This window comes from Podarcis filfolensis (genome assembly GCF_964270895.1).
Source record: "Podarcis filfolensis genome assembly, chromosome: 1".
Classification (NCBI taxonomy): Eukaryota; Metazoa; Chordata; class Lepidosauria; order Squamata; family Lacertidae; genus Podarcis; species Podarcis filfolensis.
In genome coordinates this window covers 63,660,242-63,687,276 of record NC_139604.1, presented here as the reverse complement: position 1 = coordinate 63,687,276, position 27,035 = coordinate 63,660,242, and the positions used below count along the sequence as shown (strand labels likewise).

The 27,035-nt window shown below is 41.9% G+C and overlaps 1 protein-coding gene across 5 annotated transcripts in view; it reads right to left on the bottom strand.

The window, feature by feature from the left end:
* The window catches only part of KCNQ1 (potassium voltage-gated channel subfamily Q member 1), a 333,723-nt gene that overhangs the window by 73,740 nt on the left and 232,948 nt on the right, over positions 1-27,035 (bottom strand). For all 5 annotated transcript variants that reach the window (XM_083588441.1, XM_083588440.1, XM_083588442.1 and 2 more), the window contains 3 exons: positions 7,238-7,313; positions 2,748-2,842; positions 1,327-1,373 (listed from right to left, as the gene is read on the bottom strand). In XM_083588441.1, the coding sequence (XP_083444567.1) occupies positions 1,327-1,373; positions 2,748-2,842; positions 7,238-7,313 (218 nt within the window). The remainder of the gene's footprint in view (positions 1-1,326; positions 1,374-2,747; positions 2,843-7,237; positions 7,314-27,035) is intronic.

Here is a 27,035-nt window from a genome sequence, read left to right as displayed (position 1 = left end):
TTTAGCAAATGTCAATTAAATTAAAGAATAATGTAGCTTAAAAAAAAAGTACTACAACAGGAGCTGACAATAGCACAGACCCTGATATGTATTTGTATGCTTATAGGTGATCACAATGTACAACTTTGATATGGTCCTCTGAATAATCCTTGATATTATGTGTCTCTCATTAAATATGAACAATGGTTACCAATTTGCTTACAATGGAAGCATACACATAGCCTGGCTTCAGTTATAGAAGGTAAGGAATAATGAACACAAGCCGTTTAGTGGATGGCTCCAGGAATGGCCTAGGTGCAGTGGTTACAACACTCACTCACTGGCAAATATTCCCCTGTGTGCTAAAATATATACACATATTCTTTATTTATTTATTCAGTGACTAAAGAGACTGAAACAATTTCCCAATTCTCTTGCACATTTCATATTTGAAATTAGGTAGAAGTGTCTAGTGGGGCAACAGAATGGAGCCAGCTCCCTGGAGGAAGCATTACTGCTGCTTATTAGGGCTGTGCTCAGTGGGGCAGGATGGCAACAAGTCTAAGGCAGTGTGAGCTCACTGGCGGAGCCAGCCGAAGCTCCTAGTAGTGTGTCCACACCACCCCAACCTTGCAGCTACCCTGCCCCACCCTGTGCCAACAGTGGCAGAGGCCAATGCTTCAGCACTGCCCCATCCAGAGTCTGCCATGAGTGGATAGCATTGGACTGAAACATTGAAACCTGGAGTGCGGCGTGATAGGAGCAAGTTTATTTTCTCCCTCCTTTCAGCTAAGAATCAGGGCAATGTGAGGGATTTATCAGCCCATCAGCAGCATGGTGACATAGCCAAATGTAATTGGCTGTATGCTACTGGAAAGCCATCATGTTCACTGCATGATCCCTGATTAGCTGGGCTCAAGCAGCAAAGAAGAAGTCTTTAAGTAAAAAGAAAAACATCTAAGCAACAGCAGATCAGGTATACAACAGCTCTGAATAAGTCCCAAAACTGTGTGAAGGAGTGGATGATAGAGGTAAATTTTATGTGCCTCTTCTTGTGAATCAAGAACCTAATGATTGAAGATTCTGCATAGCATTAATTATGTTCTAGATATTTTCTAGCCTAACAGTTTAATTGTATTGCAGCCCGCACAAAGTTGTTGGGCTTGCTGACTGTGCTGCCTGGTTTTCCAAGTAAGGTCAGGCATTTGACCTATTTATTTTCAGTTCCTAACAAGAGATATATCAAACAAAACATTAAGTACTATGCATCTACCCTGTGCTCTGTATCGTATGGAAGAGTAGCAATATTTAACACATAGCATATATATGTTTCTAATGGAGACTTACCTGAGACAGAAATAAACAGTGATGGCTTCCCTATAGATTGGTCCAACCTGGTGAGAAAGAAAGTGTATCAATAAACAAGATAAAAATGTCTTCAGATTTAAACAGGGGAACTGAATAACAACAGTTGTTGCTTCTCTAGCCCCACCCTAGGAAGAAAGAAACGCTTGCATAGCTACTGGCTCACTTCTAACGGTCCTTTGAACATTCATCTGGGAATGTCAGAGAGATTGTCTGATCCAAATAGGTCTATGTCTGCAGTCTGCTAATGCTTTCTAAAACTGCACTGGCAGGATTTCACCACTGAAGGAATTCAGCTTTTATTGAAAGAATTTGTGTGTGGAATTCAAAGGCTTAACTAAAAACAAGTCCACTGGCATTCATTGTTACAGATTGTTTATTCTTTTCCTGTTTGCTTTGCACAATCCTACCCATTTTTTTAAAGCTCTGGTTTTTGTTCTGCCATATCCAAAAGCCCAGGAAAGGTAACAGCCAACATGTATTAATTAATGCAGGGTGTGTGTCCTTCTTCCTGAAGGCCTCACAACCACAGGCAGAAATGGCATAGTATGTAAATAGTCCAGGGTCCTCCCATGCACTCACATTTCCTAGCCCTGCTTCTATTGCAAAATTCTTGTTTCTTATTCCTGAGAGTGAAATTAGACAACGTAAGACAAATGCAAAGTTCAAATCCCATGTTTACCTTCTAATGCTTAATGTGGGGAACATGTACTGGGGGCATGCACTGGGGGAACCAGCAGGAAGGAGGAAACTGCTTACACCTTCCCTATACAACAAATTTCTGCCTGCCACCCTTTCCCTCAACCCCCTTTTCCTTCTTACTCCCCTCCCAAAGCCCAGCTGGGGAAAGAGGCCCGTGAGAAGGATTCATGCGGGAGATTGGCTATGTGGAAGGATGCTTCTTCTTCCCTGTATCATCATTAACTAGCAAATGAATGCTTCCTAGCCTAACATGTCCTTTCACCTTGACTGGCTTCACAACCAAGTAATCTCCACATCATCCCTCATTTCTGTTTTCTCCCTGTCCATGTCCATCATTTCCTTGGCACACATCCTTGCACAGATGCTATGGCTGACATCTTTGATGCTTTACTTCATTTTGTTACCCAGACTGCTGATCCAGATCTGTAGGCCCATTAGAGCAGCTGACAATTTCTCTATTACAGTGGGTGGGGAGATTGTGGTTCTTCAGATAATGTTGGATTCCAACTCCTTTCAGCCATGACCTTTCAGCCTCAGTCTGGCTTATGGGTGAGCCAGCCCTACTGTTGGGGAGTTGGAGATCAACAACATCTGGAGGACCACTGGTTCTTCACAGTTGCCTTGATTCTGCAGGATTCACCATGCGGCTATTATTTTCCAGAACTACCTATCTGTTTGGGCAGCTAAATTCTGTTCTATACCTTCTCTGAAGCTCTTTTATTCGCACCATTAAGTTGAGATGTCCCTGAGAGTATTGTTCTATAACGTCACGTACATCATATGGCTTTCTAGCTTGCTGTAAAAATAAGAGAGAATTAAATATTTGTTAAATCACATAATGCATAGCAGGTCACATATACTCGATTGACAACAGAAAGACTTGGAAGTTAACTTTTTTCTTTCTGTGCTGGCTCACCATGTTGACTTACAACAAAGCTTAAAAATAATCAAGCTTAAAGGAGAGAAAACTTCCAAAACAAATAAAACAACAGAAGTGATAGAAAAAATCAACTGCAGCATAAAAACACTGGAAAAGAAGATGGTGGCAAAATCAGACACTGATCAGGCCAAAGGCTTGCCAGATGAAGGGATTTCTTGTGGCAGGTAGTACAGCAATAACACAGAAGGCCCTCTCATGCATTCCTGTCAACAGCACTGCAGGGGTGCACTTACCACAGTGACCATGGCCATGTACAGAATCAAGTCTGTTCCTTCTGGGATAGGTTTTTAGTTATTCTAAGGCAGCCTTCCCCAACATGGTGCCCACAGATGTTCTGGAATAGTAGTGCAGTGCTAGCTGGGGCTGACGGAATTGTAGTCCAAAACATCTGGACAGCAGCAGACTAGGGAAGGCTGTTCTAAAGTGTGATAAAATGGTGGGAGTTGGCATTCATACAGATTTGTACTGCCCACCTGGTATTCTGTGCTTTGCCATACTTTTCTGGTTGGGAAAGGTGGTTTTAAGAATGCTTTAAAAACCCTTTCATAATTTTATAAATGTTTCAATAATTTTCCCCTTCTGCCTTTAAAACCAAGTGCTTTAGTAACCATAAATACAGTAGAAAAATTAAGGATGAAAAAATAATAATGTAAACCAATGCATATAAAACACCTCTTAAAATTACCATAACAGATTTATACACATGAAAATTCACTACCTTTAGGTCTCTTGCGCTACAAGCCAGTGGTATATGCAAGCGTTTGGTAAGCTAGGACTTGATCCACAGGGCTGATTTGTTTTAGCACTGATAGTATAGCACACTGAACAAAATGGAATATTTAGTGCTATGGTGAGCTAACAGTCCAATCCTCTTGCAGGTGCAGCACCTACAAGTAGGAGAGGTCCCATATGGTGCAGCAGAGCCCTGTTTGCTCCCTACACCATGTGTGTACCAGGCTGTTAGGGAATGGGAGACCAGTGTATGACTCCAGTCTCCCTGTCCAAGTCCCTTTGCTCTGCTTAGTCAAGGAACACAAGCTTCAAGGAGAAGCATTTTCCATGAAGGAAAAACACAATGATGATGTGGCTCCCACACAGATATGTCATGTATAAACATCAGGGGTAAAGCTCCCTAGGATACCGAATCACACGCAATACGTATTACTAGTAAAATCAAATATAGTCGATAGGTTTTGGAAACAGTCATTTATCCAGACACGAGTTAAGTAGTTTTTAGTCCCACTTAGATCAGGGACTTAGGCAAGTGCTTAACTCTCTTGCTTAAATCAATGGGACTTAAAAGCACTTCAGCTGACTGGAATGTGCCCCCTGGGGAAAGCTACGCACGCCTCAAAACACCCCTGCATGTCCCAAAGTGACCCAGTAAGCATCATTGCCCAAGTGGGGATACGGATTTGGGCCTCCCCAGTCCTAGTCCAGCATTCAACACACTTTAAAATATTTTGGTTCTGGCTGATGGGATTTGTGAATTGTGTAAAGTGGCATGTGGCAAGGACAGTTGCGGCGGATTCAAACAGCCATTTTAATGTGGAAAGCTCACAATCTGTGATGACTGCTCCTGCCACCACACTTATTTAAGTTGTCTTTTTTGTATGTTAACATGGTCAAATCATCACTTTTAAAGGAAATGTTTTTTTGTGGGGGGCGGAAACCTTGCAAGTGCATTTCAAACAACAGATTTCAATGGCATCGTCTTGGCCAGTCACCATTAGGGATTGTGTAAGTGCGAACACACATTGCTTTGCAGTCCCCAGCCCTTAATATTGATTCCCATTACCTATTGTTTGCTTTATTCCCCCCTTCCCCTTTTCCAATTAGGAACACTGTTGATGGTAATAATTACATTAAATGAGTTAAAATTTTCTGCATAATGTGCAGAAGAAGTGTTTGCAGAAGGCACAGCAGAGAATGGCATGCATTAAATATGTGCACAGCTGCTGCTTACTGCTCCTGCTATTTGGTTGTGTGCGCAGCAGCTGCATGGCACGGTGTTTCCCTCAGAGCCAGAATGGGAAAGAAAAGAGGGAAGTTCAAGCTGCAGGAAATTCTGAGGAGTGTAACCAAACAATGGCCAAGTACAAGCGTGTGCAACATTCTTTGAAGTACAAAGAACTTTGAACTATCTTGTTTGCCAGAAAGCCCTCTGAAGTGATTACAGAAAATTACATACACAATTCCTGATTGATAGTAAGGTAACTGAATTACGTATAAAGTACAGCACAGTTTGCGGTAACACTTTGAAATATAAAGCTATAAATACATCAAGAGTGTCTGGTGACATCATTGTAAAAGCCACAACAGACATGTCAGTTACCCCTGTCATCAATGGAACTCCAAAATAAACTTTGTTCACCACGTACAGCAGCTTTTCGTACTCATTTTCAGTATGAAGTACATGGGTACAAGACAATCTTTTAATGGAATACCAATCCTGCTAATGAATGCATTATCTTTTAAAAAAAACACTTCTAAAATCTTGATAACAGAATTTGGATACTGCAACTACTACTACTACCGGTGGGGAGAACCAGACCACACAGAAGCAGCTATAAAGGCAGCTTGCTGATGACTTTTTTCATAAACTTTTTGGAGTTTAGGGTGACCAGTGGTGGTGTGGCCAGGGGCAGCTCATCCTGCTTCACTGCTTGAGGTGAAATGGGAATGTACCGCCCCCCACCCTGCTGCTATCCCACTCCCTCGTTGCTGCCCTGCCGCCAGCGCCTCTCTTACCTGCACTGCGTGGCACCGCCCACAAAGTGCCAGCAGTGGCACTGACTTCCGGTGAGATCTTGCATGATCTCGCTGAAGTCTTGTGAGATTTCGGTGACATCTCACCAGAAACCGGTACCGCTTCTCCACTAGTGGTGGAGGCAGCGGGGCAGGTGGTGGAGGCAAAAGTCCACCCCTTGGACTTTTGCCGCTCCAAGTGGGCACTTGACCCTGCCTCATCGTTGAGCCAGGCCTGGGTGTGGTATTAAAGTGCCCCCCGTCCCAGGCAACCCATACTTCTGCTTGTCACCAATGTGACCTACAAGAAAGTGGATTTTTCCAGCTTCAGCCTCACCACAGCAGTCATCTCCGCTTGCTTTATCTCAAACCAACTTTCAAGACTATGTGGATGGAAAGAAGATCTATCTGAAAGTATGTGGGAAACGTCTCAGAAGCCGGACAAGTGACTGAATAAGATTTCCAGTGGCTGGGGGTGAGGCACCAGTGTTCTGTATAGTTCCATGCCTGTCTCTCCACCTGAATGGCAAAATCAGAAGAAACTACGCAAATTTTAAAAGAAAAGTAAGTATGCAGTGTAAGAGAAAAAACATGCAAAGGAGAAATCACAGAAACCAGCTTTTCTTAAAATAGAAGTTAGATGGCCTGAATGTAGATTTTACATCCAATAAATGTGTCAATCTCCGTGTCTGAGCATGTGTTTAATGAAGGCTTGAACAGAATTATATACAACTTGCAGGAGGTTACTAGTTATATTCCCAACAAGTTTTCAAGGAACTCAATAACCCTTCCATGAACTGAGCTGTTTTGACTTCCACATATGAATAGTGTGCAAGAAGTGCACAGAACAGAGCAACTTGCTCCCGAAGAACAAACACCGAAAAGCTTATGTGTTCATGGGAACACAGCCTGTTGAGATGCCAGATTGCCAATAACTAAAACAGGCACTGGAAATCAAACCAACAGGTCATTGTAAAAATACAGCTAGCTGGTCCTCTCAGAGCAGGCTTTCCCAGGAGTATGTGTGAGAAAGGTGGCAGAAACCTTCCAGCACGCCTGCAAATTTCTATCCCAGCTTCTTATCAGGACCGCAGCAAGTATGAGATAGAAACAAGGTTAAGGTAGTATGCTAATCTCTAGGCCCACTGAGTCAGCCTGACAATAATATACAGCTCAGAATTAATGAAGACATATGAGAATGTTTGCATTGCAAGGAAAAAGAGATAACAGAAGGTGAAAGGTCAAGTCCATTAGCAGAAAATAACATTTTAATTCATGGTACATTTCAGGGGCTTAGCCTGTTCCCAGTGCATCCACAGTTGACTAACCTGCTGCTAAACAACCACCCTATTCAAGAAGGGAGAGAATAGTGGGTGTAACTCACCATCACTAAAATGAATTGCCTTGGTCTTTTCTTTCTTAAGCCCACAAAAGGAACAATAATAAGCCCAGAAGAATAAAAGAGTTTATTTAGATAAAGCAGCTCACTATTCATCACCTCACCTGAAATTTCTTCTTTGCCACAAAATATTGCATCCGACGTATCACCTTAATGGCAGAACGGTGATGTTCTCGCAAGCTGTGGGAAAAATGAGAAGGGCGAGTTAGACGGAAAAGAGCATCTCTGCCCACATAATAATGATAATGATCCCCAGTAAGTGCTTTGGTAACAAGCGAATGTTTATAAGAGGGGCAACAAACCTTCCTGAGGACACAACGTGCTACTATTATTGTGACAAAGGACCAAGCTACTAAAATCCAAAGTGTTTATCTCTACGATTTATACTAGAACTTAATGTCTTTCATAGTATTAAGTAGTGAGGAGTGTATGAAATCTACCCCTGTGTCAAATGAATCCATCCAGTTAGCTTTCCCACCCTTTCCCCCTCAAAAGTAACAGCTATTCATGTTGAAAAGGTAGAGGTTTCAGATTACTGTGCTTGCTGATGCACACAATTCAAGAAAACAAGCACCCTCACATTTTATTTGAACCCCCCCCCACCTGGCCTGATAAAGTAGAAAAGGGTGGGTGGGTGCAGCAGCCCTTTATAAAAAGGTTTCCTTCCCACCCCTTTTTCCAATACACACACACACACACACACAGCATTTACATATGCAATCATGATGAAGCATATCCATATGTGAAAAAGCAAATTAACAAAAGGTTGCATTTATTTCACTGGAATCAGAGTATGCTAGAACACTGAGGTTAAAATATTTGTTTATTTATTTTTGCATTCAACCTTTCCTTCAAGGTTCTCCGTATAATATTCAAAGCAACCCTGTGAGATAGGTTAGGCTGAAAGTTGGGCCATCCCCAAGCAGGGATCTGAACTCTTGTCCCCTTGGGTCCTAGTCTGGCATACTGATTGCTGCACCACAGTAACCCTCTATTTGTTTTAGAAGCACAAATACATGCAGTAACAAGGAGTCAAAAAGAATACTTGGGAAGAAGTATTTATAGTACAGAGACATAAAGGGTTTAAAGGGTTAAGAGTGCTACAAAGACCTCTGTTCAATTAGTAGGAGAACTAATCTAGAGTATGTGGTTTAAGAGTTGCATTCATTTTGTGGTGCACACCCACTCACCCCAGCCACCAAGTGAAATGTTTATTACATAATATGAATCATCTTTTTTAAAAAAACAGAAAACCAGACAAACCAGAAACCCACCACCATTGCATATCATATTCATTTTAACAGAAGGGAACTGTCTTTGTTCAGCACCCCAGTATGAATTTTGCTGGATGCGTGCCAAGCAAGACTGTTCTTTTCATTCAAGTCAATAATTAATAGCTTCACTAAAGTCAATTTAATGCTGGTGAAAGACAAGAGTGAGGCGACGGTGTTCTGCCCACCAAACAGACACAGTCATGGCAGCGGCAGCAGTACCACAATTGCTCTCGGCAGTAGAGCTTGTGAGGAAAGCACAATCCCTTTTAGCGTCTGGCAGTATCGGCAGAAGAAATGCCACGCTTGGTGCCCCTTGGTCCAAGATGTTGAAGCTACTATTCCGATAACATCAGTTCATAACTGTAGTAGTTAAAGATTTCAGTCACTTCAGCTATTAGGCCATCCTTTTGTGGAAGCTTCATTGACTAATAGGTTAGGAAGAAAGACAACAAAATGGGAAAATAGGACAGAATCTGTGACTTTGTATCTGGAACAATACTGTCTGATTTTCCCATTTTGATATTGGCACACTTGCTTTACACACACCTTGGACACTTGGGTGAGTAACAAGTATATCCAAAGTTAATGATTCTTCCTGTTAGACAGAGATAGACAAAATATCTACTGGTAGATTTCTGGGTGACACTGTTTCACAACAGCAATGACAAAATCACCCACCCACTCTGCCACACCATTCATTATGCTACTGAAATTATGAAAGCGGCAGGTGGGGAGGGCAACCTAGAGTTGATTTTTGTGTGTGGAAGGACTGAAGGCCAGATTCGAAAAAGTATGTGCACCAGCAGCAGCCAGCACAATGAGTACCTCTAGTGCAACTGGACCCACCCATCTCCTCCTCCTAAAGCAGCTTGGGATGGTGGTGATGGTCTGGAGAACCCCCTAAACAGTGCATGGGGGGGGGGGAGAGGAGATCATTCCATCAGGCAAAGATAAATGTTTGTGATGATGGAACAACTGGAAGAGCACAATGACAACACCAAAGTGGGAGGGGTAGCTAATGCTGCAGAAGACAGAATCAGAATTCAAAATGACCTTAACAGATTGGAGAACTGAGTGAAAGCTAATGAATTTCAATGGGGACAAATGTAAGGTTTACACTTAGGCAGGAAGAACCAGATGCACAAATATAAGATGGGGGACACCTGGCTTACTAGCAGTACATGTGAAAAGGATCTAGGGGTCTTGGTGGACCACAAGCTTAACATGGGTCAACAGTGTGATGCAGCATCAAAAAAGAAGCTAATGCTATTCTAGGCTGCATCAACAGAAGTATAGTGTCCAGATCAAGGGAAGTAATAGTACTACTCTATTCTATCAGGCCACACCTGGAATACTGTGTCCAGTTCTGGGCACCACAATTTAAGAAGGATGTTGACAAGCTGGAACGTGTGCAGAGGAGGGCAACCAAGATGATCAAGGGTCTGGAAACCAAGCCTTACCAGGAGCAATTGAAGGAGTTGGACACGTTTAGCTTGGAAAAGAGGAGACTGAGAACAGATATGATAGACATCTTCAAATATCTAAAGGGCTGTCACATGGAAGAGGGAACATGCTTGTGTTTTTTTCCTGCTCTGGAAGGTAGGACTCGAACCAATGGCTTCAGGTTACAAGAAAGGCGATTACGCCTAAACATTCGAAAAACTTTTGATAGCAAGAGCTGTTTGGCAGTGGAACAATCTCCCTTGGGAGGTTGGGGACTCTCCTTCCTTGGAGGTTTTTATTAAGCAGATGTTGGATGGCCATCCGTCAAGGATGCTTTAGCTCAGATTCCTGCATTGCAGGGGCTTGGACTAGATGACCCTTGGGGTCCTTTCCAACTCCAAGATTCTCTGATTTCAAGTGGTGAATAAAACTGCTATCATAATATAAACAGTTATAATAACATGCAGCGAATTGCATATTAAAATACAATAAAAGAACAAATCTTCCAAACAATGTAAGACAGCCAAGTCACAGTATCAGGGGACTTCTTTAAAAAAAAAGCCTTCCCATACTAAAGGAGTACAGAGAGTATTTCCAAAACGCCTGCCCCCCACCCTACACATTAATGAGCCAGAAACCTTTATAGACAAAAGATACACAACAATGGCTTACTCCAATTGTTCAAGGACTCTGGGCAAATTAAAAATCAGTATAAAGAATTTCCCCTCCCCCTTTTTTCTTTGTTTGTTTAAATTGCTATCAGTTTCCACACAATTTCAAAGAAAGCACAACTGTTTAGGAAGATAAGAGCAACAGGTGGGTTTTGCAGTAGAAATGCAGAAGATCTGCACAATTGATTCATGCAGCCTCCCTTCCCGAATGAAATTACAACCACTCTGTGTCCTTGAGAACAAGCCACATTGAACTGGATCCTGAGCAGGCATGTGTAGAACTGTGCTGTAATATCTATGGTGAGCTGAGCACTGCACCCATAAGTGTACATCCATGCACGCTAGGTACACTTATACCTGAGCAGGGATGGGGAACCTGTGGCCCTCCAGATGTTGCTACACTACAACTCCCATCAGCCTCAGTCAGCAAGGCCAGGGATGACGAGATGTGGAGTCCAAAAGGCATCAGGAGGGACACAGCTTCTCCACTGCAGAGCAGTGAATCATAGGGGACAATGACAACGCCAGACACGTTTTTACTTGTTCTGGACAGAAGAAGCTTATCTCTAAAGCCTTAAATAATTTGGACTTGGGATACCTGAAGACTCACACCATTCCATACTATCCTACCTGCTGCCTAAGCAGGTGAGGCCCTTCTCTGTGTTGCATCTAGGTTGGAGGCATGGTTGGTGATAATATGAGGTAGGAGTTTCCGGTGGCCATAGCAGTATTGTGGGCTATCAGGCCCCATGAAGTGTGGATAGACCCCTCTTTGGTTGCATTTTGTCATCTGTACCAGATGACAAAATTGTGTACCAGATGACAAAATTGTTTGTTCTGGCACACAAAATGGTTTGTTCTGGCAGGCTTTTGCCTGCTAAGGTCATTTTTACTTGTGATCTATGCTATTGTTGCTTTTAAACAAATTTTAATGTTGTGTGCTTTATGCATTTTTTATTATTTGTATTTTAATAGATCAATGTGCATAAGCATAAAAAGGACAGGACAGAAATGTTTATATAATGAATGAATGCAAGTGTGGCTTAGGAAAATATCATATTATGTTCTATAATTTTATATACACTGACAATTCATGAAATAGAACAGCCCATCTTATTAACAACATTTCTGAAATGTGCTTTGGAAAATTATTATAAATCACCATTAACTAGTAAATCTCTTGATATTTTAAATTCCTATTTCAAAAAGTCAATTTGACATACCTAGTTTTGGCATACAAAGGCAGGAAATTCCGAATGTCAAGTCTACACTTAGCTTAAAGTTTGAATTTCCTGCCTTTGATTGATCTGAATTATTGTCTGAATAGCACGTGTTAATCTTGCAAAGCACATTCCCTAGGTTAGATTTAAATTTACTGCCATTGGTTTAGCACGCTTTCTTTCACGGCAAGTGTGTTTGTCTCCATGTGTTGCATTATGTTGGCTGTTTAGCAATTTGACTGAATATGTATCCTTCCCTGTCAGGAAAACATTTCACACGGTGGCTTCGCGTTCACTGAAATATTTTAAAATGCAGCAAATAAAGATGACTTTCATTTTGATACTGTTGGATCGCCCTGCCTACTACACACAATTAGGACCATGATCAGTACGTGGGTGCACATAATCAGGCTATGTTTAAGGTCTAGTTAGCATAGAAAACCCTGAACAGCTCAGGACTAAGTTACCTCAAAGACTGACTGCCCCTGTATATACCTGCAAGATGACTTAGAATCATATGGGGAAACTCTGCTTATGACACTGCCCCCTAGAGAAGATCACAGGATAGTGATGCACAAAAACACTTACTTTCTGTTGCCCCCTTTCTGTGCACTGCCCTTTCATCTGCCACATTGAAACAGCAACCACCAGTTACTTCAGTTGCCTTTCTAAGACTCCTCTTTTTGTCTAAGCCTGACTCATAAGGTGCAACCCTGATTTATGCAGCTGAATCCCCTGAATCTCTTTAATATGCTGTTTTTATACTGTTCTGGTGGCGCTGTGGGTTAAACCACAGAGCCTAGGACTTGCGGATCAGAAGGTTGGCGGTTCGAAACCCCACGACAGGGTGAGCTCCCATTGTTCGGTCCCTGCTCCTGCCAACCTAGCAGTTTGAAAGCACGTCAAAGTGCAAGTAGATAAATAGGTACCACTCCGGCAGGAAGGTAAACGGCGTTTCCGTGCACTGCTCTGGTTTGCCAGAAGCGGCTTAGTCATGCTGGCCACATGACCCAGAAGCTGTACGCCGGCTCCCTCGGCCAATAAAGCGAGATGAGCGCCGCAACCCCAGAGTCGGCCACGACTGGACCTAATGGTCAGGGGTCCCTTTACCTTTACCTATTTATCCTAGGCTGTATTTTTGTTTTAACAGATAATGGGTTTTATGTTGTACATAATACACATCACTTGGAGATTTTTAAAGTGGTTTAGAAAGACTAATAATTAAACAAAATTTGCTACAGGTTATATATCACTTTTGCTTTGATTCGTCAACAGAGGAGTGAGTAACAGAATCAAAATATATTTACAAAGTAACATTATACTATGGTTGATACAGGCCATAACTTCTTTTTTTTTCAGACTTGAAACTGAATGAAAACATACAACTATTTTTGGTTGTTGTTTCCTTTTTGGGGTTCTTCATTCACCTCCAGCCACAATTCAAGGTGCTGATTCTTAGAGTGCTAAGAGGCTCTGGTAAATATTACTTGTTTGTTCCCATACAAGCCTCCTCACATGGTAGCACCATGGGTACTTCTGGGGAAAAGTAACACCCTCCTGGGAGAGACTTCCAGAGAAACAGGGTCATTCCACCATGGATTTGACTTAATTTTATTGCCTGGTATTTAAATGTTAGCGATTCCTCGACTGAATATTTAAGGTGATTGAATTTAGCTTATGCAACTGTTGCATTTTAGTTGTTACATTTCATTACAATGTGTATTCACTGTGTGCCAGGTAGGATATGTGTTTTTTTAAAACGGGGAGGGGGGGGAATGCTTATTTACACATTATCTGTAGCAGACTAGATTTTAAAGATACATGTTGCAAATGAGCTGCCACATGTTTTCTGTGCAAGCAGTGACAATCTTCCCATGTAACAAAATCTGGTGGGAGAGATCCGGAACACCCACATGAAACCATTTCACTGGTACATTTAAGCCTAATGAAATCTTTCAGCATCTGGTCCCTTGAGAATTTTGGTATAGAATTTGCTGTAGCCCAAGGTTAGTCTAATCTTTTCACACATTCTGTTATTCCCAGCAAGGTTATTCATAACGGAGCCTCTCATTACTGAGCTGTGTTTTACATGTCATGTGCTGAAGTGGATTAAGTTGCACCTTTAGATATTACATAACAGGAAATGGGTGACCACAGTATAGTGGCATTGAAATCAGAGTAAACAGACAATTGAATGCTATGGAGGCTACATTATTTAAATATGTACTATTATTATATTTGTTATTTCCCTCTTCGTTTTTTAATTGAAACTCAAAGCGACTTACAAAAATAAACATTAAAAACCATTGAAGAACAACCTTAAATACACACGTAATATACATACTGTTATGGGTTTTAAACTGTGTGCCAGACCCCGCTAATCCCTGGATCCAGAAGTGTTAGAATTTAATCAAGGCTTCTAATTCTTGGAATAGCCAGGCTAGCCTCCTGATAAGGTGATAGCCTGGGTGATGAGCCATTAAGGGGAATGAAGGGTTTCGATGCAGAGTGGCAAATGGGTGGGGCCCACTTCCTCAAGAGGAAGTGGCAGAGTGGGCAGTAGGAACATATCACATGAAGGCATCTTGCTGAAGCCTGGAGCTGGGATCCAAACCCAGAGCTGGCTCTGCACCCTACAATAAGCACCCTCTACAGCCTGATTTTCTTCATTTGTTCTCCACTATGCAGATATCTAGCAGAACTAGTCAAAGAAAAGAAAAGAAAAGAAAAGAAAAGAAAAGAAAAGAAAAGAAAAGAAAAGAAAAGAAAAGAAAAGAAAAGAACCAAGTATATCAGTTAGGGGACACGGGTGGTGCTGTGGCTAAAACCTCAGCGCCTAGGACTTGCTGATCGCATGGTCGGCGGTTCGAATCCCCGCGGCGGGGTGCACTCCCGTCGTTCGGTCCCAGCGCCTGCCAACCTAGCAGCTCGAAAGCACCCTCGGGTGCAAGTAGATAAATAGGGACCGCTTACCAGCAGGAAGGTAAACGGCGTTCCGTGTGCTGCGCTGGCTCGCCAGATGCAGCTTGTCACGCTGGCCACGTGACCCGGAAGTGTCTGCGGACAGCACTGGCTCCCGGCCTATAGAGTGAGATGAGCGCACAACCCTAGAGTCTGGCAAGACTGGCCTGTACGGGCAGGGGTACCTTTACCTTTTTATATCAGTTACAGGGCAACAAAACTGCTTCTAACACTCTTGCAATGGCACATTTCCCATTATCTTTGCTGCAGCAACACAACCTCTAGAAAGTGAGTCTGTTCTGAATAATTTATCTTACAATGGCTAAAAAATACTGTGCAATTTCAGCTTGCAAGGAGAAGCCTTCCTCCATAAATCAGAATGTGTAATATGAAACCAACAAACAGCACAGTGGCACGTATTTATGGATTCAAAACACATGAAGAACAAGCTCGGTTTACCCTTTCCATTTCAGTTTTGCTCATGTATAAAACAAAACAACACATCTTCTCTGCACATATAAACATGACAAAAACGAAAAGAGTAAATATAATGCAAGGTCAGTACCTTTCTGAAAATGTCTAAAAACCTCAGCAGTTTTTACTTTCTTCCCTTAGGGCACAAGTGCAGAATTGTCCTAATGCAGAGTATTTTAAAATAGTTAGAGCATAATCCGCTATTCAGCCTGTTCTTTCACCAAGTTTTATTTAAGCAGTTTATCTTGTTGAGATTAGGATCTCTTTTATAAAGAAATACCTGGTAAAAGCAGGCCTCTGGTTTTGAATGTCAGGCCATATTTCAGTGAACGAGAGGGGGGAAAGGCTCTTAATAGCAGAATGCTCTCTCAACATAATCTTTATCAGGCAACAGGAGAACTAATGCCAACACATTAGAGATAATTCCTCCAGCACTATGGATGATCCACAGACAGTTTGTTTGTTGTCTTGAAGGCTCCCATCCTATTATCCTGAGTTTTATGTTGGCTTTTCAGTCAGGCCTTGCTGTATTTAAAGATACAGAGATAGAAACTGTGCAACTACACACAACATGCAAATGCATGTAACTGTGGTTGAACAGCCTTTGAGGGGCCAACCTCATGGGAGGGGAAGTGATGGTGAAGTGTGATTTGAAGCAGAGAAACAGCAAGAATTAAAAGGGTTAAGAACTCACTCCCAGCTCACTGCTTCCGTGTTGGGAATCATCATTCCCTTGCTGCTAGTGGTTTATCCTCATCAGAAAGGGCAACTGGGCTACAATTGCATGCACTTCTGTTCTGGTAATTAATACCAAATAAAAGATGTAAAAACCAAGGTAGACAACACTAGACCACTATGAGAGCTGCCAATGTTACGGCAACTTTCTTTTGAAGTACTGGTGCCAGAGACTATGTCCTGTTTGCTGCTAAATAGGGACAGGTAGAAGGGACGTGGGTGGCGCTGCGGGTTAAACCACAGAGCCTAGGACTTGCCAATCAGAAGGTCGGCGGTTCAAATCTCTGCGACGGGGTGAGCTCCCGTTGTTCGGTCCCTGCTCCTGCCAACCTAGCAGTTTGAAAGCACGTCAAAGTGCAAGTAGATAAATAGGTACCACTTCAGCGGGAAGGTAAACGGCATTTCCGTGCACTGCTCTTGTTCGCCAGAAGCGGCTTAGTCATGCTGGACACATGACCCAGAAGCTGTACGGCGGCTCCCTCAGCCAATAAAGCGAGATGAGCGTTGCAACCCCAGAGTCGGCCACGACTGGACCTAATGGTTAGGGGTCCCTTTACCTTTACCTAGGGACAGGTAGAGCCCATGATTCAGGGAACTAAGAATGTCCACGTGCTTTTACTGCCAATTTCTCTCTCACACACATTGTTTAGAAATCATTTTATCTTGTAGAATTGCTGCTCATTTTTGACCCATGCAACAGCATTATCTAGCATGTCCATTGGATCAAGCCTAAGATCAAGCTGGGACACAGAAAGGAGGCCATCTTTAAGATGGGTGCATTTTGACAGGGAAATTCTATGCTTGTAGACTTTTAAATAAGGGAATTGTAGAAGACATGATATATCCTGATTTTAGTGATCTGCATAATGACTCTATGTGTATAACATACTATTCTCTCACATACCAGCTAGTTGGAATTGTTAGTAACAGGGAGAGAAGATGTTGGAAGAAACCCATAGACAACAAACTAATGGAAGAAAGCTAGATTGCAGGAGTATGTTCAGTCCTTTCCCTTCTTTTTCTGCAATTTGAGTCAGTAAGTATATGTGAACTTTTAAATATATAATAAGCAACACCTGAAGCTCCTGATTGATGCTGTTCCTGGCCCCCCTCCAGGGAACAAGAGAAAGCCAGAGTTAGGGGTCGTAGATCTGATTGAGAAAAAGGCCTGTAATACCTGCAGCCAACATGCTTTCACAGCAGGTTGTATACATCTCTGCCATAAGTGTCTATTTGGTATCATGCTTTGCTATGTTTTTGCTTCAAATATATCTGCAGCTTTTGTGTTGTTGGTTTTGCTCTTTTTATTGAACATTGCCTTAGAATGCATGTGTAGAAGGTGATAGATGATAGATAGATGACAGATAGATAGATACAGAGAGATTTTTAAAGCCCTTGATTGCCCTATCCATATTGAGTAATTACACACAGACAGTGCTTTCACAAAGGTGCAAGCTAAGTGACTGATGGCCTTTGGCTCGTAGCCTAAGGACTAGTACCTGGAGGACAGAAGAACAGTGCTCCATTTCCACCATACACTGAGACCAACCAGAAAGTATGATAGAGGTTACCTACAGGCATTAGGGAGAGTTCCTACTGAATTGCTCCTGTGAGTCACCCTCATTGAGTTGGCATAAGGGTAAAGGCCACATCTTTTTTATCAAATATTTTTTCCGGGGGACTCTGCTTGCCCAGAAAGTACAGGGTAGGGTGCCAGGCTCTTTCTTTTTGTGGAAACTACTAATATTATATTTACTTTGGGGAAAAGGTTTTGGCAGTTATTTAGATGAATTACTACTTCCCCATGATACCTTGAATAGCATGAATGATTGTGGTAAGAGCATCCTTTAATTCTTCTAATTTGGGTAACCTTTAGTTTTTCTCATTTCTGCTCAGGTTTCCAGACTGAAGTGTGTGGGATTTAGGGGTTGGCAAGAAAACCCTTTAATCCTCTATTCTATTCAGAAGGATTTCTTCTGGCCCTTGTGTTTCAATTTTGCTGTCGTACATTCTTTCTCTTTCTCGTTGATTTATGGTATTTTGTTGTACTCTAATGTTTATTTTGCTGTTTTAATATGTTGTTCGCTTCATCTGGGGCCTCTGGCCTGAAAAGCACTATATAAATAAATAGTTATGTGTGCGTAATGTATCTGGAAGAAACAAAGTCAGGGAGCTGTAGGATTCAGAGTTACACGGAGGGAAACGCTGGGGAGAGTGACTGAAAGCTATACACCCAAAGTCAACAAACTATTTAAAAAATTAAGCGCAGAGTAACAAAGTAAATGGTGATGGACTGGCAGTGATGCTTCTAAGATGGATGTGAAAATTACAGGACATCACAAAATAAATATCAACCCCCATTACGCAAGTCCCTAGAAGGGAAAGCTAAGCAGAGTGTCTTGGATCTAAAGATCCCACTGTGTGCGTGGGAAGCACTTCTAGTCACAGTGTGTGTGCCACAGTAAATACGCCATCTCCAGCCTCTCCACCTCCTGAAAACTGGCTACAGGGAGCTTCAAGACACTTAAGAGCAGCTTTCTGGGTTGCCATGGGGCTGTAGATGGGGGGGGGGGAATCAGCATTCCCTCAAGAAGATCTGCCTATCAGTATCCACTAGAAAAATGTCTCATGTAGCAGGCATTTTGCATTCAAGCCAGTGTAAAAGACAGTGGCCAACCCTGAAGTCTTTAGTAAGGTTCAGAGGGGGGAAATAGCATGTACACACCAGCTTCCTGGCCCAGTTAAGAGCATTAATTGTATGTTGCCATAGGGCTGACCTCTGTGATTCTTAGCAAGACTCTCCCTCTTTTGCCAAAAAGAGAGCCATAGCCCAAATCCCAAGCTTTGTAGGTGCTGGAAGGTCTCCAGAAATGTATAAAGGATAATAAAAGGAAAGAGGCTAACAGTTTTAGCCCACACTGAAAGGGCATAATATGCTATTTTGTACAAAGATACAAGAAAATGTAGAGCTCTTGATTAGGAAATGTATTTCTCAAGATAGTCAATTCAGGGGTCCTACCCTCAAGTATTCTCCCCCCCTAATTAATCTTGATTATATATACACACAGTATAGCTCTGTTCTCTTTTAGAAACTGAAGAAATGAATACTAACCCGAGACTGAAAAATGTAGCCCTGGCATATAAATTGCTCAGTCCTGCCAGGGAAAGGGTTTGTAGTGCAGGTTGGACATAATCTTTCTTTTCCCCCAAGAGTGCTATAGTGTTTCTGGGCAGAGAGAAAGCAAACTGTACTAATGGTGTGGAAGAAACAGTTGCAAATGATTTTAGCACATAGATATTTTGCAACTCTTGATTTATTTTACTTGCACTGCTTTTTAGTGTTTTTCTTTATGGCTCTGTAGGATTTGTTGTATGTGAGCAGGTAGCAGTGAAAAGTATTATTGATGTCAAAATGTTGAATTGCTTTCTAACCGGGCTTCATTCAAAGGCACCTCTTTTAAAAGCCAAACCTTTCATTCTGCAAAGATGAGAAATGCCAAATAAGTACATAAAATACATAGAAAAGAAAATGAAAAGACAAGATATGTCAATTTTGAGTGAGATCTCATGGGGCACCCAAGCCACCTTGGGGCTTTCTGCCACCTGAGGCAGAATGAGGCTTAATAGCTGGGCTGGCTCTTGATCAAACCCACTGTTGCTGTTCAGTGGACAAGTGAGCAAGACACTTCAATATTTTCCTATTTTTTAATGAAATCATATTTCCTAATTCATTTAAGAATTTATCTGCTGTCCTACAATACAAATATTTTCAGGGCAACTTACAAATAAAACAACAAATCTCACCCCCCCTCTCAAAACAACAGCACCAAAAACAACAACACCAAAACCAAAACAAAATACTACAGATATGGCCTGGGGAAACAAAAAATATATTCTCCTCGTGCAATTCCCCCCATCATCCAAGTAAGATACAAGCAATCCTTCTAGAGAAGAGTATTTCACAAACTAGGTGCCACCACTGTGAAGGCCCCTGCTGGCCCCACCTTTGGCAATGGAGACACCTAGGAATATCCCCAAGACGGTGAATCAACTCATTTCTATACTTTAACTAAAAGATAGAAAAGCACTATACTGTACACAAGCCCAACTCACTAGGCAGTCTTTACAGTAGGACTGTTTTAATCTATTGCTATTGTTTATGGGTTTTAATTTTGTTTATAAGCTGCTGTGAGAATTCTTTGGGGGATTGAATGGACTGAAAATTAAATATTAGAAACAAGCAAGTTAAGTAAAATAAGTTATAATTCTCCATATAAGTATTCTTAAGATTATACATATCTTCAAGCTATCCTTTGTCTAACTCTTTCCTTTGTGTGTCTGTAAGGATAAAAACATACTAGAACAAAATAAATATCTGTAACTGAGTAAAGCAAAAAATGAAAATGAAATATTGCTTCTTTTGTATACAAGTTACAACTTGGTATCTTAATCTGTATACCAACTATTATGTCTGTCAACTGGTTTATGAATCACTGATTTTAATCTGAAAAATCTGGGTGTTGACACAATTTATCTGATATCTTGTAAGCAACATCTCTTTCAAAAATAGAAAACAATTACTTTGTATTATTCCTTTGCAGTGAGCAACACTTAGAAGTGTATATGGTACATATTTGCAAACACCCTAGTTTACCCATTGTTTCTGAGTGTTAAGAGCTTCAGTTTATGTAGAGAGCAAACACACACATTTGCCACTCATCTCAGTGGAGGGAGGTGCAAAATCAGTCCACTCTGCTGAACTCAATGGGAACCCAAGAATGTGCATGCGACTGCTCATGGACCCTGGATTTGCTTCAGTGCTTCTAACCTGGTTAAAGTAAACCACAGTTTCCTGTTATGTCCCATGCAGCAAATTGGCTTAATAAACTGACACAAAGCCAGAGTTTCTCATTTCAGGCAAGCAATTTCAGATGAAATAGGAACTGCATCTTTAAAGCAGCATAGAAGCACTGAAGCAGCTTCATGAACCATGGTTTACATCCAGCCTGGCCCAAACATAAACTGGGGAAAATGTATACCTTCTGGTTTGCAAATTCCACTTTTTTTCAGTGTGTGTAGAGCATGTACAAGGGGGAAAAGCATTACCATAACCCACTCCCTTGCTTCTACCTTTCATCAACTGGTAGAACTTAAAAACCTTGACTAAATGTCATGTCTGGTTGTGGTTTCATTTGAATTTAGTGGCACAATGAATCCTTTAGCAGGCAGTAACCACTAAACATATTATAAAACACAAGCAAAGGATTAACCTTTCATTATGACTGTTGTTGACCTCTCGGGAATGATTGTTTTAGCCAATGTAAATCTTGTCATGACTTCACAGCATATAATTATTGAGCTTTATTATCAATTATTAAAATCTTCATTATGTTCAGTCACACACAACCACGTCAAATCACTCAGAATTATGTCCTACAAGCAAGACAGAAATCCAGTTACCTGCTAGTGTTAAGAGGCTGCAACCTAACCATGACTACTCAGAAGTAAGTCTTACTGGTTAGGATGGCAGCCTGAATATGTTTCTTAATTTAATAATGATTACAAAACAGCAAATATATCATTCTGACCACTCACATTTACTGATCAAAAGGGAGGGGAAACCCCCAGCCCACATAACCCTCCTGAATAAGTCCTCTTTATTTTGCTACAGGGATCAAACTTTCGTATTTTGGAAGAAGGCAAGGAGTTAAAAAAAGCTACTCAGATGACTGTGGAGCACCAAATTTAAGACCAAGAAGGATTATGAGAAAAGCTGCTGCAGGCTGTCAAACCTCATTAAGTTAATGGAGCTAGTAAATTGGCATCTTTCCAGCATATGTAGAAAGAAAAGGGGTTTCGGCTGAAGAGTGAAGGGGATCAAGTTTCATCTAGGCTGTTAAAGAAGATTATTAGCTATAAATAATGGGCTGCAGTCAAGTGACTTAGGTGAACGTCACATATATATACATGTATGTTCATCACTGCACCCTCAAGTGAGCTTCATGTATAAAGCACCTTTGTGTTCTCTGACATCACCTCAAAATGAAGACACTTCATATGCACCTTTGTGAATCATCAAGAGCCATGGAAATGCAGGCATGAATAAAGTTTTTTGCACAAAATGGAAGGCAGGGGAAAAATGAGGAGAGGAGAGCAAGGAGCTGAATCCTTACTATTTGCAGTAAATGGCAGAAGCTCCTTACTACCAGCTTTAGCTTGGAAGGGCTATCTGCAGCTGACCACTTGGCTACCATATGCCCCAAGCAGCTCACAACCTGAGCCAGCCACATGTTGCCAGCAGCTCTTGCTGCTCCAGAGACAGTCAGCCAAAGCTGCTGGCTGCCATATCAAGTGCATAGGGGCGCTCCGATTCTATTCTGCTTTAATGGGTTTTGAAGGGGAAATGCAGGAGCAACTGGTTCCCCTCAGTCCCCCTTGTAAAGCATTAAGGAGGATGTTGAGGCTCAGGCAAAGGTTACCTGTTTCTTTTGCTTGAAGGCCTGAATGGGTGCTGTGAGATACATGGCAGTGTCACCTCAGTTGTTTTGCCGCTGGTCAGCAGTGCACAGTGTGTGATATATCAAATGTTAGTGATGCTCAGAGTAGATCCATTAATGAATACGCTATTTAGGGCCACTGATTTCAATGGGTCCACTCAAGAGTATGAATAGCAGTGGGTATCACCCAATGGATTCATAGCTCTGTACCAAAGTGGCAGGCAGCCTTGCCCAACTTCTCCATGCCTTCTGGGTGAAAAAGGGCATGGGAACGACAGCAAACGCTGCTGCCCCAGAGCCAAGGCCGGCCCAACCATAAGGTGGGGTGAAGCAGCCACCTCGGGCATCTTGCCTGCCCTGCTGCTTCTGCCAGCAGTGGAGAAGCAGCACTAGGATCAGCACTGATTTCCGGCAAGATCTCGCCAGAACTCACCAAAATGTCATGCAACTTGCTGCTTCAGGTTGCCACCTCACAACCTAGGTAAGATATGTTTCAGTGGGGGGAGGGGGCTGCAGTTCTCATTTTCCCTAAAGCAGGGGTGGCCAACTCCCAAGAGACTGCGATCTACTCACAGAGTTAAAAAGTGGCAGTGATCTACCCCCTTTTGGGGGGTTCAGGTGAAGGTTGCTGAGTTTTTTTTAGGAAGGAAAGCCCTGGTTTTTGGGGTTCAGGTTGAAGTTGTTGAGCTTCTTTTATGGAGGAGGAAAGCAACATTTTGGGGGGTTTGCAGGGCAAAAATGTTGAGCTTTTTTTAGGGGAAACAAAGTTGTTGAGCTTCTTTTGGGGGGCAGTGATCTACCAGTGATCTACCAAACATGCCTGCCTTAAAGCATTTGTTATCTACTGGACGGATTATTTGGAGGAGGAGTGCATAGAAAAATTGTACAATCTCATTGTCCTTGAAATGCAACACCAGAAATAACAAATTCTGTAGGCCTACCGTACTAAAATGTGAGCATGCATGTGTACAATTGCATTTTCTTTTAATCCATAAATCTGCATCTGAGATGGGTATACAAAGGTGTGTTCATACTTTGTGTGTCCGCTGTGGGACAGCAGTCCTAATGTGCTGAGCTGCCACAAGTTTCTAGCCTAGCCTTGAGGGAAAACTTGCAGCATGAAGGGCTCAATCTTTTAAAGATCAGGTAAGCACAATGTATTTGCATGGGGAGGTTAGTGTTCAGAAGGAAGGAATCATAGCATAAACAAGAATAGTTTCTAACAGTATCACCAACTGAGACACATATGCATGATATGTCACATCTTAAAAATTTATCCTGTTTCAGGTACTAGATATTTTCATTTTTGCTGACCAGAGACAAGCTCAGATAATTTTTATCTAGTTGCATACTCTGGCAACTCTTTGAGCCAAATTCCTCCCTCATTTGTACCCCCCCCCCCAATCTATGCATGTGTGCTTTTACTTTGCAATTACTGGTGACTGATTTGTGAATTCTGCCAAAAAAGTAAACACCAGGTTCTCTGCTCATGAATGGGGGCTTTATCCTCTTACTAGGATTTCAGCACACAACAAGCCAACTCCAGTAACCAGCTAAACCAAATATGGAAAGGTATGCATTTTTGCACTAACATGTAACTCTTTCAATAGGCACCTGGAGCAGCAAGAGTGCCAAACATGGTCCACAGCCTATATTTCAATTTGACCAATTAGGCATACTTAGGGGCTACAACATGTAACAAATCCCCATTAGTAAACATGCATTTAAAAACCTGCAAGTGGAAAAAGTAGTGGGAGACAGGGAATAAAAGAGGGTAAGGAAAGTGTTCATGCTACACCAGTGTAAGGATGCATCCTACGCACACCTATCCTCACACTTAAAGACAGCATTGTACAGTTCTATTGTGGGGTTTTTTAATCTCAAATCATGCCTAGCACAGTGACTGTAATAAATCTAAAAAAAAAAATGGCCAACACAGGATGCTAGCATAGATCCAGTCTTGTGCATAGTAGTGGTACCAACCGTACTAGAAAAAAACACACATCTCTTTGCTATCAGTATATTGTTTGCAAAAATTCAACTACTTTTCTATCTAGATTTTTCTCTGTAATTTAAGAATCACATAAATAAACTGTTTCCATGCTGACTTCATCCATTTCCACTTGGCAAGCGTTTTCCTTCCCATTTTGCTTCCAAGCAAAACGGTATTAGAAATATATGTTTCATTTACCTTTTTGCACTGGCAACTATGCGAATTTATGTGTGTATGTGTAAAAAGCTACTACTTTGAAATGAGTGATAGCAGCATGAAAATACACTTCAGGCAGACATTTCTATCATATCTTTGGAAAAGCAAAAGGGCACAAACTGAAGATGAATTTTAAAATTCACAGCATATTGTCTGAAAGTATATGATATAGCACCTCACTGAAGCTAAGCAGCTCTGGTCCTGGTCCCTGCATGATGAGAGACCACATGGGAACCAACAAACACTACCTTGGCTCCAGGGAGGAACATGTAAAAAAGGAAGAAAAAGCACAGCATGAGGAAATCAAGCACTGCACCACAACTATACTTTTCTTAGTTATAGATAACCAAATTAGTTATTTTAAGCAGCAGTTTATAATAAGAAGTAATTCTCCAATTAATTTTCCTTTTATGGGTTTCCACATCTTAAAGCATGTGCAGACTAGAGACCTTTGTCAGCAACTAACTAGTGTGTTTCTTTATCCATGTCAGGCATATTATTTATGGAATCCCATTAATATTTTAAAAAGTGGCTCAGTGCCAAGCTAATTAGATCTACATTTCAGTTAGTAAGAGCCACATAGCCTATTTATGATTCATTTCAGAAGCTCTGTTTTTTTATAGTACTGGCTAACAGTATTTTTTATTTAAAGAATTTTCAGTCACATAGCAGTTGTGGGAAATAATTATTTCACAAGGATTCAGAAAGTTTGATCTATCTTTGAGATTATTTCCTTAGAATAACTCAATATTTCATTTATTCATTCATTCATTTAGATTTATTCCTTCTAAAACTGGTGTTGTTTATGTTTCATTAATTTGAAAACGACGGAGAAAAATTGTAGCTTGGCTTGGCCACCATAGCACTGTATCAAGTACACCATTTGCTCATGATAACTACCAGTAACCTCCATAACCAAAACAACGTGGACTTTATTATTTGGCATCTCTGAAGAGTTTATCAATGGGAATCCATAAATATGGTCACCAGGTAGTGAAGGATGGTTTCTCAGAAGGATCGTGAGAATATATAATTTTTTTCTCTGGTTTGAGTATCCACTAGTGTTGGTTGTGAGCTAGTGCCACAGCTGATAAGACAGTGGTCTGCAGTTTTTTGGCTGGGTGTGCTAACCAAACCACCCTTACTTTTAGCAGCCAGTGTGGCTGTGCTTTCCCATATCCTGATCCACAGACAGTAAGGCTGCAATCGTATGCACACCTGGGACAAGCTAAGCAATCCAACCACCCCCCCTTATGCTAAGCTGTGGCCTTTGGATTGACTGGAGCCGGCATCACTCTGCATGGCAACGCCAGCTGAGTCAGCCTATCACCAGCTGCCAACAGTGATGCAAGTGCCACTCCATCAACGCCAGCCTCCCCCTTCCCTTCACCAAATGGGTGAGCGGACCGACTGCTGATGATATCTCCACCAGAAGCCCACACAAACAGGGCCTTCTGAGGGCAGGGAAGCTGTGGGATTGAGCGAGCCTGGGATCCCAAGCTGATCTCAAAGCCATTGTCAGGCAACAGTGGGCCCAATCCTTATGCTCCACTTTCAGGGCAGCTGGGCTGAGGATGTGGTTATGGCTTTACAAAGCCCCAATTAGGACTGCAGCCTAACCTCTGTTGAAGCATATTTCTGAGTTAGGCTTACATCAGATTGCACTGCAAATGTGTCCCTTTTGCAGCCAATTACAGCATGGTGACAGGAGGAACTGTGGGTGCTCTTTGCAGACAACCCAAATTGCTTAAGCACCTTTCATAATTCCATTGCCTTCCAGACATAACACAAACCCTTCTGCATCCATCCTCTTCTCCCCTCTTCTGTCCATGCTCTGTGACTTCATGGAACTAAGTCTCTTTTGGTTGTAAGTAGCTTGAGAGAAGAAGTCATGGTGAGTCTCCCTTGCCCTTGCCTTGTGGAGCTCAGAGAACGTCCTCCATTCTAGCGGCTCCTCTCCTCAAGCCAGAAAGCACTACTTCTAGCTCCAGAGCACAAGGGCTTGTGTCTGCATGCTGGTCTCTGCTGCCAACATCCACTGGCAACCACAAGTGCAGTATCTGTGCACAGCTCTTGACCCCGGGTGAATTTACAAGTTTTGCATAGAGGCATTTTTAAAAGCTAACACAGTATTTTCACTGTTATGCCAACCAGTGCACCTGCACACCAGCTACTCAATTTATAGACGTCATTGGCAGCAGGAGACCAACCTGCATGTGCAGCTCTCAACGCCCTAAGGTAGACCTCAGGCATCTCCCCATCCCATGTGCTGCCTTGCCCTCCCACTGTTTTGATGACTAAAGCATCTGCATGCCAGTTAATTTACGAATTAATTGATAAATTTATTTAATTCACATGAAGGCGAATGCTAATGTCAGAAATCAGATAATCAAGCTGATTCACTAAAATCTGTGGCAT